Raw genomic sequence first — 16,144 nt, 5'->3', positions numbered from 1 at the left:
GCCGGGCTTTGTCGTTGTCTCTCCTCCTCCCCCGCAGGTCTCGGTAATTAACACCGTGGACACCTCTCACGAGGACATGATCGTAAGTGCGCTGGGGGGCTCTGACCGGAGCGCCGCTGGGCGCTGCCAGCCGCGCCCGCTCCCAGCGCCGCGGAGCTGCGTTACGGGGGGCGAAGAGCAGGACGCACGTACCTGTATGAAACGAGGCACAGGGGGTACCGGAGGGGGAATACCGTCTGAAATTCTGATACGCTATTTTGTGCCGTGCAGACAGGGAAACGTAGCTACCAGGGGAAGGAGAAATTGTTTAAAGCTTTAATTTTCATGCCTAGGGTTGTTTCTGCTCGTTTCTATGAAACAACATGCATGCATATACTAAACGGTACAGGACTTGAGCAGATGAGACTGCTTTTCCTCTGCGTGGATGTTTCTGGGAGCGGATGTGTAAGTACGGGTAGGAGGAAACATCTCAAAGTAATTCACAGAATCGAGGAGCCCAGTTAAATAATGATGTTTCAAACATAAATAAGGGGTCAGTATTCTTACACCCACTTTACAGATTAAACAAAACCACATAACTGGTCGAGGCTTTACAGTCAGCGGCACTAATTTCCTGTCCTCTCCCGAAAATGCTGTGCGTTACTGCCCAGAATTCCCTAGATTACTTCCGCGTAACGTTTGTATAGTTTGCGAAAACAGCAGTTGGGGAAATAATGACTTAGGTGGCTTGTCTGGGTTGTTTAAAAACTACCCTTTTTAACCGGCCATGCTGGGACTCAGTCCAGCTCCTACAGCTACATTTAAAATGTCACAAGGTTTGTTAACAAAGCGGAACTCACAGGTGCTGACAGCAGCTTTTCCGTCGCCTTGCAGCATGATGCTCAGATGGATTACTATGGCACGCGGTTAGCCACCTGCTCTTCAGACAGATCCGTGAAAATCTTTGATGTTCGGAACGGAGGGCAAATCCTCATTGCGGACCTGAGAGGGTAAAGTGTCGTAAACAGAAGATTTTAATCTGTGGAAATCTTTAATATTTTGTCATTTTGCCTCTTGGTAACATAAGATGCGTGCTAAATTTCTCCACAGTAATAATTGCTATGGCTGGCTGTTGCTAAACAACTCTTCAGAGCTGGGGGGGGGACACAGAGAGCCAGTTAGAAATAACACTGGGACTTTTTCATTTGTTAAATACTTGACACCTATAATTTTCAAGAAGTAAACTCACAATTTTAATTGCTGATTCAAAGATAAACGTTTGGAACTGTTTCTGATGGCAATGGCTTTGTCTGACCGTCCTGTATGCTGTTTTTCATCTTGGCATTACTCGTATTCTTCCTGTGGCTGCATTCATCGCTTACGGAACACCGATTCACAGTAACGATGGCTGTGAAACAGCCGCAACTGGAATGGGTTTCTCTCCGCTTTTCCAAATAGCGTTGTTTCTTGCAGGCACGAAGGTCCCGTGTGGCAGGTTGCCTGGGCTCATCCTATGTATGGGAATATCTTGGCTTCCTGTTCCTATGACAGGAAGGTTATTATCTGGAAGGAAGAAAATGGCACTTGGGAAAAGACGTATGAGTACACAGGGCATGATTCCTCAGGTATGTGGGGTCTGGAGCTGGGAAGTGAGACTGGGGATATGAGGGGATTCGGAAAGGTTGGAATAAATCCATCAGTGTCACAGAAGAAAGCCTCTATCAAACAGAGAGGGATAAATTAGTGGAGAGACAGTAAGTCTATTCAGCATAAACAGAACATTCACGTAATGTCATATTGCTGGATAACCTCCTGTCCTGATTCATACGATGTTTGCGTAGGAGCTGTTTTACAAGTAAATCAGCTTTCAAATAAACAAGATGGCAGGGTACTGAGTTCTTGCGGAAAATACTCTGTGTATCCACTACAGGAAGAAAGGAAAAAAGTGTATTTTAGCATGCTGCGTTTTGTTTTATGGTGGAAACTGTTTTGTTCAGACGATTGGTCCTCCTACATGCAGATCTGAGAAGTCTCCAGCTTTGTTCTGTTGCTAATCTAGACTTTAAATACTATGCCTGCCATTCAGCTTTTGTTCTGGAGTTGCAGGGGATAGTCAAGAGTTTTTGATCTCTCATTAAGAGTGCTCTTTTGGTGTTCTCTTTCTAAAAGGGTGCCAAAAATAAAGGCAGTTTTCTGTCATTCAGTAAACAGTGTTAATTGACTGGCTTTGCTGAAATTCAGGAATGCTAAGACTCTTATTCTTAGCTTGCAAAGCTGCTCACTTTTAGTGACTATTCCACTAATACTAGCCAGTGATTTGGTTAGTCAGTTTTAGGTAGTCGCTGTGTTTAATCCGGTCTGTCTCACCCTTCACAGTGAATTCTGTCTGCTGGGCACCACATGACTATGGATTGATTCTGGCCTGTGGGAGCTCTGATGGGGCCATTTCGTTATTGAGCTACACAGGTGACGGGCAATGGGAAGTCAAAAAGATCAGCAATGCACATACGGTGAGTCTGTTCCTTTGGAGCGGTACAGGGTTCTTGGAGCTACAGATAAGCACCAAATAGATGCCTCAAAGAACTCGTAGACTAGGTAAATACTGAACTACAATTAAATAAGCACCAAATAGATGCCTCAAAGAACTTGTAGACTAGGTAAATACTGAAATACTGAAATACAATACTGGAAATGTGAAACATTTTCCAGAATCAAGACTAACTTGTTTTAAATTAATCCAGAGTGGGAAGGTATACTTTGTAGTCACTAAAATGAGGTAGAAAACAAGACAGGTGAAGGTTACTAAACAGCACTGATAATACTTGCTTATTAAGCGTTATTGTTAAACCCAGTTCTGGAAATTACCTGGTAGGAAATGGCTTTGGTACTAAGAATACCTGTACCAACCGACTGAATAAACTGAAGCTGGAAAAACTGCAGGACTCATGTTTTTCCCAAAATAGTGGAGATTTTTGCTTACACAGAACTTGATAAGCTAATGGCAGTGGCTCTCAATAAAAGGAAATTGGGCTCCGGACCCACAGGTTCCTTCTACTCCTGCATTCCTAAATCTTAGCAACTGCGTATGTCTTGGGTCTTTTCAGTTTATATCTCTGTCCCCACTGTTTACATATCCAAGACAATATTTGCACATAAAACAGTTATTTAGCTACCTAAGGGTTTCTGAATAAGTGCCTTATTGAGACTAGACTGTATCTGGATTTCTTATTCATCCTATATCCATCCAGCATTGTGCATTATTTCCAACGCCCCCCCAATAGAGAGTATGCTAGGTGTCCTTTGCCCCCTCAGCAGTTTTTATTTATTTCACGTAAGCAACTTCTAATAATGATTTTTTTTTTTCATTAAATAGATTGGATGTAATGCAGTTAGCTGGGCTCCTGCTGTTGTACCAGGAAGCCTTATAGAACAACCATCTGGTCAAAAACCAAACTACATCAAAAGATTTGCATCTGGTGGCTGTGACAACCTTGTCAAGATCTGGAAGTAAGTGCTCTATTGCCAGACTTAAGAACTTAGAAAACTTGATATCCTTTATAGTCTTTGAATGTCCCTGTTAGTACCTCAAGTAATATTTTCGGCACCTCTACGCTTTCATCTTTGAATTATTGTTATAGAGAAGTGCTTTAAAAATTGAGACAACTTAGTGATGTACAATCTCTCACGTGATTATAGCAATTTGTGTCAGCCCTGCTTAATCTTGTCTTGGAAAGTGGCTTTCTAATTGTCTTTGATTACCTCTGTCACTTGGACAATCGCAGATTTCTGTACAGTAACTGAAGATCAAATACTCTTTGCCTATGCTGCTTTCTGTCCCCTGGAAGGGATTTTGTCAGTTTAAGCCATAGAGCTTTTTGGAGAAGAGTGGGGAACGCTTGTGCTTTGTATTATCTGGATAATCAGGAGTCTGAAAGCTACAAAACCAAAGCCTTCCAGAACAGGCGATTGAGAAATATGACTGGCTGCTGCTGCCACCCTTCTGACTGTATAAATGTGTTTTCAGGGAGGAAGATGGTCAGTGGAAAGAAGAGCAGAAGCTGGAGGCTCATAGTGACTGGGTTCGAGATGTAGCCTGGGCTCCATCCATAGGTTTGCCAACAAGTACCATTGCTAGCTGCTCACAGGTGAGGCTTCTTTCTGTTGGAGTGGCAGAGGCAGGCTCTCAATGCCCTCGCTTCGATTTACTAGAGAAAAGGGGAAGGAAGTAAAGGAATAGTAAGGATAGAACTGCTGTAACAGGTCCTCTTGGCAACCCTTTGCTATACGTGGGTCTGTGCATAAGAGCCTTTGATTCCTGTTCCTCCCAAACTCAGAAGCCCAGTGGAAGCATTTCTGGACAAAGGTCTGTGTGTGTGTGGCTCTGTACCAAAGACTATCTTTTATTTTGAAAATCGTGAGCAGGATGGTCTCACTATGAGGATGACCTTCAAACTAAAGTTGTATTTTAATGTCTCTGGATCAAATTCACTTAACTTCCAGCTAAAAACACTGTTTTCTAATAACTGGCATTCTTAATCAGCTCTGGTGAGCAACCACCTTATTGACTGTAGTGTTCTTGCTGCTAATAATTCTGTAAATGCTTTTTTTAAGCAGGAAGACTACTGAGTAAGCTGCTAACTTGCTGTCATGTGACTGGAAAGCAAAATCTCATTCTGCAGAACCATTCAGCTGATATATATGTATTTTGGGAGCTCTTCCCTGGTGTTTACAAGTCACCTTTTGCATGTAGCTTTTCTCATCAGAAAGCTGTACTCCTGTCTCGCTAACAGCTATAGTAAGAAAACAGCCCGTTTGCTGTGTTGAGCAAAAATGCATGTAAGCACATGTAGGGTTCATATCAGAGCCGTGATTTGGAAGCGTAGCAATTAAGTGCAATCAAGGCTGGGTTTTTTGTGTTACAACTAGTGGTCCAAACACCTCGGTCTGCTTGCTTTTGTAGGATGGCAGAGTGTTTATATGGACATGTGATGATGCCTCTGGAAATTCATGGTCACCAAAGTTGCTGCACAAGTTCAATGATGTTGTCTGGCATGTGAGTTGGTCCATTACTGCAAATATTCTTGCAGTGTCTGGAGGAGACAATAAAGTGAGTACTGTTGCCTTGGCTTTTACTCCCGCATGCCACTTTTTCTTCTGACTATCAAAAGGGGAGGAAGACCCTAACCTTTGGCAAACTGTTTGCACTGCGTTCTTAGTCCTTACTGGAGATTAGAAATGCAGGCTTAACTTTATTTTGTAGGGTACTAACAGCAGAATTCACATGCTCTCCCTTTACCACTGGATGATTATTCAGTATACAGCAACAACTAACTTGATACTTAGAACAATGCTGCAACACTTGACTTCTGTAACTGTAGGCTATCACCAACTAGTGACAGGGTGGTTGCGAGAAATGGGAAACTGAGAATGTATTAAGGCTGAAACTTCTTCCTGATCTGTTTTTGAGGTCACGCTATGGAAGGAATCAGTAGACGGACTGTGGGCGTGTATCAGTGATGTCAACAAGGGCCAAGGAGGGGTGTCTGCCGTTACAGAGGGGCAGCAGAATGAGCAGTGATGCATGAGTGAATGTTCCAGCCGCAACAAGTGATCACTATACCTGATTTGCAATGTTTCTTGAACCGGATGAGAACTGATTTTATCTAAACTGGACATGAACATGGGAAACAACAATTATCCAATTTTAAGAGCGCTCTATAACTATTATTGGGAGGCTACAATATGTTGATAATCAGCCTTAATTGACATTCCCTTAAATTTAAGGTAAAGCACATAGCAAAGTACTGTGCCTTATACTACTCCTTGATGCCATAGAAACTGTCCCCTGCTTTTCTGGTTTAGGGGTCAAATTTAATTGGATATGCTGTGGTCAGACTTCAAGCACTTGAGTAGGAACAGGAGGAGGCTATCATAGTGGTGAGGGGTGAACTCCTTTGTGCGAGGGGACAAATACTCTGTCCCTTCAAAGGCCAGAACTTTGTTTCAAGTGAGGGGAGGCGCTGGTGGAGTTTTCAGCATTAGATGACAGCATGCTAGCTAGCCCTTCTGGCAGTAGTGAAGTAGTGCTTAGATCTTCCTGAAAATAATGTGCTTGGATATGTAAAAGTCTCTGTGCTTTCCTGAAGATGAAAAGGAGTAGTGGAACGCATATGTCTTTTGCTTTGCAATAATTTCAAACTTGGTTATTTAACCAACATCAATAAATCAAACCATAATTTGAAGATTTTTTCTTTTAGACACACTTCTGTACTGTACCTCAGTTGTTTTTGTTGAGCTACCAACAGAATAAAGTCCTATTGGTTAAAGCCTGGTGTGCTGTATTTAATAATCTTTTCACAGGGGACTTGTCAAGGCTGTCTACCTTCAGTCAAGCCACAGTCATGGTGTCCTCCCGTCCATGGTATTGGTTTTGTAATAGCTGGGAAGGTATTAGTCCGCTAGAGACTAACACTGTATATAATATAGTGTAAGAAAGAACAAATTTTTGCTGTGTTAAACTTATGTGCCGTTACACTTCAGGCAAGCATATTAGGCTCAAACAAACCACATTTCAGTATGTCTTCAGCTAAAAGCTGAAGCACTCTTCCCCTCCAAGAGGGAAAGTACTTAAACATCACATTTTCCCTTTCTTCAGTTGCACTGAAGCAACACAAGCGAACAATTCACAGCCTTCCTCCTTCTCCAAGGTAGTGGTTCCTAGGCACAGTCTTTGTTTTGGCATAGTCAAGATAATATACCCTCTTTTCTAGAAAAACAAACCTAATGTTATGATAGTTATCTATACTAGCCAAATAATATTCTAGTTGCTCTCACAGAAACACATACATGAATTATCTTTCTTGTATACCAACAGAAGTATGCAACATTCTGTTCTTGTTTAAATGCACTGTAGCCTTACCCAAAAAAAAAAAGAATCAACTCCTCTAGAAATTAGCATTACATTCAAACAGTTCCATTTCAAATTATGCAGCAAAACTGTATAAATATACTAAGAAAGAAAATATACTGTTTTCTTTCAAGCTGTTTTACATTTCTACTAAGCTCATAATCATAACTGCAAAGCTGAACAGGCAGCCTTTCATTCCCAGTACCATACCCACTTGTTCTTCTTTGATCCAGAGTACCTGGTCATCTAAGAGGGTTTTGGGTTGGCTTTGACTGCTGTGGAAACTATACAAACTTGAAATCAAGCACATTACCTCCGATAAAAACGCTCAAAAATGAAACCTCATTCTTAGTTAGCTTTTACCACACCTCATTCTAAGGAAAAAGAGCACTTAACTCCTTAAGTACACAAGAGAAGTTTTTGCCTGTGGGGGTATTAGGTTCCACAATTCACCCTATTAAAAGTTATCCTTACATTTTATGAGTTTTAATACTTAAGAATTCAGACCTACTTAGCAGCAAGGCCCAGTTGAGCCTGTTATCCCTTCATACTTAAGATGAAATGTATTAAAATTGTTTCAAGTAATGATCTTCCCATCTTTGCATGTTTCCCATGCCTACCTCAATCCTACTACTGGAAGTTTGTGAGGCTGCAGTGTAAAACGGATCCTACAAATCAGCTATATGTCATTCAAGTTACAGCAGAACACAAGCAACAGAAGTTGCAAATCTGTCATCCTTCATCATATATTCCTTTTCTCTTACTCTCTCTCAAGTTGAAAAAAAAAAAAATTCCCAATTTCTCTTCATGGGATTTTTATAGACCCTCAGCCATTGCTACTAATTTTCACTGAAGTTTTAAAAATTTGTTAATATTCTGTTTTTAGAGTAGTGGAAGCCAAGTTTCCGAGGTATCATTTTCAGTTTCGGTCTTCCAGCAAAAGACAACAAAATCTGATAAAACAGAACCTGGGAGAGAATACAGAAGAGAGGGAATGCACTTAAAGGTGAAAATGAGAAACACAGCTGCCATCGCAGGTCAGGAATAAAGCTCAACTTCTCCATTTCTGTTACGCCACCTCAGATAATAAAAAGGGTTTGGGGCTTTTCCTTTTTGAAAAATAAATGTTACAGCTATGAATTAATTTTTAAAAGGAACAATGTTAATGCCACAGGAAAAAAGGAAACTCCACTGCACTCCTGACATAATTTCACTATACATAAAAATAAGTGCAGCAACAGATCTATGCACTGTATTCACTTTTTTTTTTTAATTTTGTTATCTTACAAGCAGCCCAAATTTCAAAGGAATTTAAATACATACCAGATTGCGTTTCCAGGAATACTGTAATGCAGAACAAATATTCCACTCAATATATAAAGTGCTTCAGAAAGCAGCTGTTTGGTGAAGCCACGAAACTAACCAGGTAAAGTTTCACAGCATTTTCAGCTTTTGCCAGTTTTCCTGTGTAATTCCTCTCCACTAACCTGTCTGTTCCAGTTACTATATCTTAGTTATAGAAGAAAACACTGTAAGCAATAATCTCTTTCGGACAGGATATTTTTACCTTTAGCATATAAAGATTATGTTTGCTTTATACATCCATCTTTAGAAATAATTTCAAGTCATTCAAGTCAGGAGACAGATTTTCACTGGATCTGGATTCAATTAAATACAAAGATTGTAAAATACATTTACTTTTTCAACCTATGCTTTCAGGTTTGACACCCTGCCTCACGAAAATAATCATGTTTCTCAGAGGTACTCTGCTGGGAATTATTCTTTACAGCATCCTCTGGACAGAAGCTACTCTGGCTGGCTCTAGTTTTTTAAGCCCTGAATATAAAAAAACTCAGGTAAAAAAATTCAGAAAAATACTTTCTCAAGATTGTCCTCATCTATAAGTCCTTAAAACCAATATTCTTTACAGTGTTCAGAGAAGCTTTTAGAAGATTGTTTTTCTGGAAGAGGAAGGAGTTATTACAGAGAACTTCTGTAACAAACGATTAGCATTGTATTTATGCTATGAGAATATGTATCTAATCATCTCATTCACTAAGAATAATCTGGAAAAAAAAGAACAACTTAAGAGAAAGCACTCATTTAAATGATTTGTTGGCATCTTCTTTGGAAATTAACTGTAAGGTGCTTGTTCTTTAAGGAACCCTTAAACCAAATTCCTATTAAAGTGCATGCAGCAATGGTAGTACAATTATTATAGACCTACATATCATACATACATAAGTGTGTAATGCCTTCAGCTAATTTGCTGCATCTGTGTTAATTAGGGGTTCTATTTTCCACACTACAGACTAGTTTGACTATGGAAAGAATATATAAATGTTATTTTGCTTTCTTTCTAGCAACAAAACAGTCCAAAAAAACCCACAGCACAATTACATCGTCGAGGCACAGAAAGCTTTTGGGATACAGATGAAGCAGGGGCAGAAGATGACAGTAACAGTATTGAAATTAAGGTTTGTATTTTTTCTTCTTGCTCACATACACATTTAAGGGACAGGGTTGGGTAATACAATTTCTGTCACAGGAGGCAGTACAAATTAAAACTACAGTCATTTTTAACTTGAAAGGCAACTAGGAAAGGGCACATGAAAACTGCCGGCATCGACGGTATGAAATAATTTAAAATTAGCAGCAGTAATTCAGATCACAATCTCCTATTTAGGATTCACTTACATTTCAGAACTAACATATAATAATGTGAGTTTCTTGTAAAGTTTTCCTTCCTCCAGTTTATTGTGTAGTTTGGTCTGCAGTAGCTATATACCCTGTTTCTGAGATTTTGATTACATCTCAGCACTAATAAGCAGATAGATGGAATAATGTCTTATACCTCTTGCTTATCATCATTCCTGTGAATAACATTAAGTTGTCCTTGTCCAGAACTTGTCTGTTAAACTCTGTCTTTTAATGTGTTTATAGTTTAATGTTCCCTTTGAAATCAGAGTCAAGATAACAGAAAAAGAGTATCAAGAATATGGACAAGCACTGGAGAAGATGCTGGGGAACATGCTTGAAGAGAATGCTAAAGGAACTGCCAACCAAGTCATTAAAGCAGAGCTTTTTTAAAAGACAAACAAAATAACCCAAACAAAACCACCAACACCATAAACCAAACAACTGTCATCTAATTTGTCATGCAAGACATTCAGGGCAGCATTTCACAAGTGATCGGGACTAAGTTACCACTAAGAGAACCACTGAAGTATCTGATGTTCAGAAACTGCTAGTTGAATTTTGAAGAATCACATTCAAGTATATTAGGCAGAAGGGGAAGGCTTCCTTTCCTTACACTACCAATCTTTTTCCCCCCCTTCCCTCAAATCCCAGCATTTCCCTGTTTTCTCAGCTAAGACCTTCACAATTTTCATGGTGCAAAGTATTAAAAACATAATTGTAACTAAGATAGTTCTAGCGGATTCACTGATAACTAAAGTTCTAGTGACCAACTCCCGCTGCATGCTGCCTGTTTTTTACCTTTACAGCCTGCCATACTTTATTTGCACTCACCCATGTTAAGCTGATCTTTATGAATCTTCTGTTTTAATGTTTGTGTCAGTTTTAATATCTGCATTACACATTCCAACTACAAATCACTTCATGCTTCTACTTTCACCCTGCTTTTCAGGCTCCCAAGTCTTCCCCCAAGCTCCTCTTTCCGTTTTCCTCCGAATTCCTTCTGAAGGGCTACTTCTATGGCCATTACACAAATAAGACAGTCTTATGCGTATGTGCCCTTATAGAATGTAACTACGTGAAAGCCACCTCATCTTCTGCCTTCGGTTGAGCACTTGTAGAACTTCTAGACAGATTATCAAAACAGGATTTTCAGAAAAATATTAAGACTATCAAAATAATCTGTCAAAATAATCTTTATCTTTTGTTTTTTTAGAAACTCAGATGAAAAAATGAGGGAAGTTGAAGGACAAAGATAGCACTAGATGGCCTGTTTTGTTTTAAATTTTACTTTAAAATGAAATTATTATTCATTTCACAAGACTAAAGAAGAAAGGAGTATGCGAACCTGAGCAGTTTGCCCTGACAGAGACTGGAACAGATTATCTTTTAAGGAAGAATACGAGACCTAGAGCCAAAAATAATAGAAGGGCAAGGTTAATCACAGGCCGACATGTAGGCTTATTTTCTTATTTTCTCTCTTTTCCTTAGTAAATATAGTGATTGTTCCAAATGACCTGTTTGAAGGCTATATGAATCCTTTCTAAAACTGGTGGAAACCTCTTCTTACACTTCTATACACATCTATAATAGAGAATAAAGCTTATGCTGAAACTGCAATTACTTGTGGCGTTGTTTTTTGTTTTTTATGAGTAGCTCAAACTAGATAGTTCATATAGTAAACTACACAAACTAGATGGACAAGGACTCAACTTTCAGTTGCCAAATTAGCTTAATAGCCAAGGGATTTGTTAATATGGATCATATCAAGGAAAGCATCTAGCATCTCTTCCAGTTAAAAAAAGAAAAAATAACGTTTCCAGTTAGCTTGCTTGGATTCAGAACCATATCCATACTGGTGCATACATCAGAGGTACAAGGTAATTTTTCATGCCTTCAAATGTCTAAACCAGTATGCTCCAATGTAGTAGATGTTCTTTTCTGTACCTCAGCCCAGATGGACATCTAATAATCCATGAACATTTTCTAGAATTTCCTCCTGAAGACATTCTATAAAGTACTCTTTAACAGGCTACTGCGATACATGTAAATACAACGGCAAGTTTTATTAGACATGTTCCCTTTTCCTGTCACAGAATTAATCACCTAAATGAAGTGATCCCTTTGATGCCACTAGCCCCATCTTGTGCTATACTCCACCAGAAAGCAAATGAGAATTATAAGTGAAGAGGGAAGCAGAGTGGAAAAGAGTAAACAATTCTAGACTAAAACAAGACTAGCCCAGGGTAAGGATGTAGACACGTACTTTTTGAAACCTGCAGAAGTGCTATGAAAAGGGAGAGTCAGAAAGAGCACTGAAGCTGCATTTTATTATGCTGAACTCTAATCATCACTTCCACAACAGATCTACTGCTTGTGTTATTTTTACACTTGTTTTCCAAGCATATTCCATGGAAACAGTCAGCCAATAAGCTGCCCAACAGTACAGGAAGGAAACTGTCAGCCAGAGATACTGCATAAATCCTTTCTTAAAATAAGAAGCACTGTAGTTAGGATCGCTATTTCTAGAATTCTGACAGAGTTGTGCAGGGTACAGTCTACTCACCAAGAAGAAAAAATATGGCTAAGCTAGTCTACAGAATAAAAATTGAGGCACAGGCTACTATGCTGTGTTGCTTATTCAGCTTACTGAGCAGAACATTCTAAGGTTGTTTTTTTTTTTTTAAAAAACCCAACCAAACAAAAAAGGCAACACAAAAAACCCCAACAATATTTCCTGGTGATCTAGAGAAAAAACTTTGGACCTATAAATGTGTGCAGTATTTTCTCCTTTGCAAATATGACATCAACCTCAAGAGGGTAGTATAACCTAGTAGTGCACAACAGGACAAGTAGGACAAAACAGGTCTCGGGTGCTTTCTAACCTGCCTAGTAGAAACCGATGGTCCCTATTTTGTTCCAAGTATTCTGCTCAGAGAGATTTTTTGTACAGTCTCCCTTGCTTTGGAGGCAGAAGAATAAGTAAGCAAAGCAGTAAATTCCACAGAAGTGCTCCAGGAACAGTTCTACGACACTGTAGCTGCCAGTAAAGCAATGCCTGAAGAGCAAAGCACTGGACTAGCATGATTACAATTTGACTGCATCCACAACTTCTCTGGGCAACCTGTTGCAGTGTCTCACCACCCTCATCACAAAAAATTTCTTCCTTGTATCATAAATCTCCCTTCTTTTAGTTTAAAACCATTACCACTTGTCCTATCACCACATCCACAGAAGGCAGTTAGCACCTGACTCACGATTTCAACAGTTTAAACTGTCTAATATATTAAAGGATCCTTGCATACTGAGGCAGAAGTGATTTAGTTCAGTATTTCTGGTGTATAATTATTTGTCCATCTCTAGACTTCTCTTAAAAGTATGTGTACATCACAGAATACATGCCATTTTCAATGCAAAACTCATTCTTAAGTACCAACAATTCAGGAGACTTTTTTCAATTAAAACTTTATACTAAATTTGATTTGCTCTAGCATCTCTTTCCATTTGAGTTGCCAACCAAATGGAAAAAAGAACCAAAATTTCAATAGAACACTTTCAAGAACAGTAAGTTGCATGATTATTGGAATGAGCTGGCACACAGATATTTGGGTTGGCATCAGTGAACTACACTAGCATCAATCACTGAAAAATTCCTAAAATTCTTCTTTTTGCCCATATTGACATGAGTTTAAAAAAAAAGTCAACCTCAGCTCTCACTGCGATCATACTGCTCAGGAAGTGCTCGTGTGGTACAATTTGGACTGGTACAGAAAAAACAGAATATCCTATGTTACTCCTATGACATCTGCTCTAGGATTTTTCCAAAACAGTTATGCAATCTATTTGAAAAAAAAATAAGCTAGATCTCTACCCTCTGACACAGTACAGATAATTTCAAAACTGGCATTCTTGTTATCTTATTTCTGAGCAATGACATTGAGGTAAAAAACCTCTAATAGAAGCTGGGTAATTACCTGGGTATTCACTACAACTTGTTGTCCTAAGCCAAATACTGCATACAACGAATGCCAAGAAGGTGATCTAGCCAAGATGCGAGGAATTATTCAACAACAACAAACCCCCCACAATCAAAAGTCAAGGTAAAAGCATGGGTTTTTTTCTCTGCCAACCCAGATCCAGTGTCTATTCACTTGCTAATAATGTTTCCAGTCAAGTCAAGAACTTCACCAAACTCATCTTTCTCCTCAGATTTCAGCAACCAAAAGGAATGGATTCTCACAGGGTTGAAAAGCAAAACAACCCCTAAAACAATATTCCTTTATGCACTCGGTAACAGTATGACAAAGCACTCTTACATGACCTGGGGCCATCCACAAAGTTACACAAATATTTGATTACATCCTTAAGTATTATTTGGATGGGAGGGTGGCAGGGGAGGAGGAAAAGGAAGAATGCATTTCTGTGTTAGTCCCAAGTCATTCACCCAGACTTCCCTAACCAGAAGCTATTTTGGGGTCGGGCACCATTCCAGTATTACTTAAGTGCCCACAATTAAGATTTTTTTCATGCTGCAGCTGAATATTCTTATTTCTTTGCAGTTCGTTCTTACTAATGATTTGAGATAATGAATTAAATTAATATATGTATTAAAATAACATATATATCACATTAGGAAAAGGCAAATCCAGCCACCATGGGACTCATCTTCAGCTGTAATCAATCTCCCTAAATTGAAGAGGATGCAGTATTATTTTTGTTTTCCAAAACCCTTAAGTGAAGTAAAAGTTGTCTTCTTCCACTAATTTGAGATGGTTGTTTAATTGTGAAAAGGAAATAAAGTAACTAATTAAGCTATAATCAACCCAGTTCCTATTAAAAAAAAAAAGATAGTAACTTCACATTAAAGAAAAAACAATCAAGAGTCTCTCAAAATAAGCAGCTACTATTTTATCATGACTTTACTTGTTTAATTCTTTATAGATTAGGTAAGTGGAAAATATCCAGTCACTTCAGTTGTAATAGTTCCCCAATCTAAAGAATGATCTAATGCTCCCCCCCCCCTAATGGTACATCACTAGACTAGGCTTTACAAAACCAGGAAATTCCTAGAGTAAGAAACAGACTAAAAACATTTCGTCCTCTTAATTTAAAAATTTTCAAAAAGTTGCTAACCATTAAGATCCCAAAAGATATTTCAACACATCCATTCAACAAAGAAGTACTCACCACCTTTAAACAAACAATCAAACAACAAAACTCAGACTTGGTTCACCCACAAGCGCAGGCTGTGGAGAGGCTCCTTCAGTGGCTGTGCTGTCAGCCTGAACTTCACCCGGAGGAGATGCCTCCGCTCCGGCCATTCCCCCTGCTGCCTCTGAACGCGCTCTGAGTGCCTCAAGGCACCTTACTGTGCTTTTTTCCTTCTTCCTCTGACCTTCAGCCTGTTGTTCTCTCAAGTCGCACTTATTTTCTGTTCTTTGCACAATATTTACCTCATCACACTCCGGTTTATTTTCAAGCTAGATAATAAATGGAAAAGTATATTTGTTAGTAACATGTTTAAGCGGTTATGAACGACTAAACAGATAGTATGTGACCTAGGGGAGAAAAACAACCTAAAGGATGAGAAGTTTTCCCTCCCTCCCAAGAAAGGGGAAGGTGCTATAGAACTCTGCGTCTAGCCAGGGCGATAACTGGAAATGGAGCAGTCTGAGTCCCTGCAGCTTTGCTTACATCACGCTTATGCTTACAATAAAACACATCAGTATTTGTCTACCTGAATGGAAGTATTAAATGACCATCAGACATTACAGGATACTAAATGAGGTTCAGACAACATTACTGAATTATACAGATAACAAAAAGGGTAAATAATTCAAGAGAATACAACTGGCCAACACAAAACGCAAACGTGATGTATGTTATGGTTTCATTGCCTCACTTGTTAAGATAATCTGCCTTTTAGAAAGCCTGAGGGTCTATAGAAAGCAACCAGCTACAGTAAGCGAAGCAAAAAAATATAGTAGCTCTGCTGCAACAAAGGTTTTTTACATCAGCTTTGTAATTAAAGTGAAGTACTTTCTCAATCCATTATGTTCATTCTCGCGGCTTGTTGCAAGAACAGGAAGTCAAGGTTTGAAAGACATCCACAAAGAAACATTACTTCATAACTGAAAATAGGAGTGACAGGAACAACACTAGAAGTCTTTCAAGTAAGTGAACAGATGACATTAGACTTCCCTCCAAGAGTTATTGACTGGCAAAAAAGGAAATGGTGACAGAAACCTGAAATTTTCATTTACATGTGCACCTACAGGCTTGTTTTCAATAACAGAACTCAAGACTACAAGATCTCACTGATAACAAAAGTTTTGTGGGACTGAATGGCAAATGATAACACGACATAACTATATACATATAGATATTTAAAGACTATGACTAAATCTTGGTGCTTTTAGACACAGGTAACCATTAATTGATAGGGTTTAGCAAAAAGTTTTAAGTTACAAGCCCATCCCGCAAGCACCTCACGGGCGAGCGGGGAGTCTGCCCCTCAGGAGACAGCCCCGCCCAGAAGGCGGGACCTTGGGGCCAGCCCTG

General features: G+C 39.2%; 2 protein-coding genes across 2 annotated transcripts; both read left to right on the top strand.

Moving 5' to 3' along the window:
• Nucleotide 1: 1 nt before the first annotated feature.
• Nucleotides 2–6,305, top strand: SEC13 (SEC13 homolog (S. cerevisiae); the record flags this gene model as incomplete). The annotated part of the gene is made up of 8 exons (XM_009320114.1): nucleotides 2–82; nucleotides 874–989; nucleotides 1,453–1,604; nucleotides 2,356–2,489; nucleotides 3,353–3,486; nucleotides 4,004–4,124; nucleotides 4,940–5,086; nucleotides 5,447–6,305. Coding segments are annotated over 8 exons (996 nt in total), but the record flags the coding sequence as incomplete, so codon positions are not given.
• A 2,319-nt stretch (nucleotides 6,306–8,624) lies between these two features.
• On the top strand, nucleotides 8,625–9,976 carry GHRL (ghrelin/obestatin prepropeptide). Its single transcript, XM_009320113.1, has 3 exons — nucleotides 8,625–8,742; nucleotides 9,250–9,363; nucleotides 9,830–9,976. The coding sequence occupies exons 1-3, from the start codon at nucleotides 8,635–8,637 to the stop codon at nucleotides 9,974–9,976; spliced, it is 369 nt and encodes a 122-aa protein (XP_009318388.1). The 5' UTR covers nucleotides 8,625–8,634.
• Nucleotides 9,977–16,144: the final 6,168 nt, after the last annotated feature.

Source organism: Pygoscelis adeliae, unplaced genomic scaffold (genome assembly GCF_000699105.1).
Source record: "Pygoscelis adeliae isolate BGI_AS28 unplaced genomic scaffold, ASM69910v1 Scaffold302, whole genome shotgun sequence".
Classification (NCBI taxonomy): domain Eukaryota; kingdom Metazoa; phylum Chordata; class Aves; order Sphenisciformes; family Spheniscidae; genus Pygoscelis; species Pygoscelis adeliae.
Note: the sequence above shows the minus strand (reverse complement) of the source record. Positions and strands in the feature narration are given on the sequence as shown.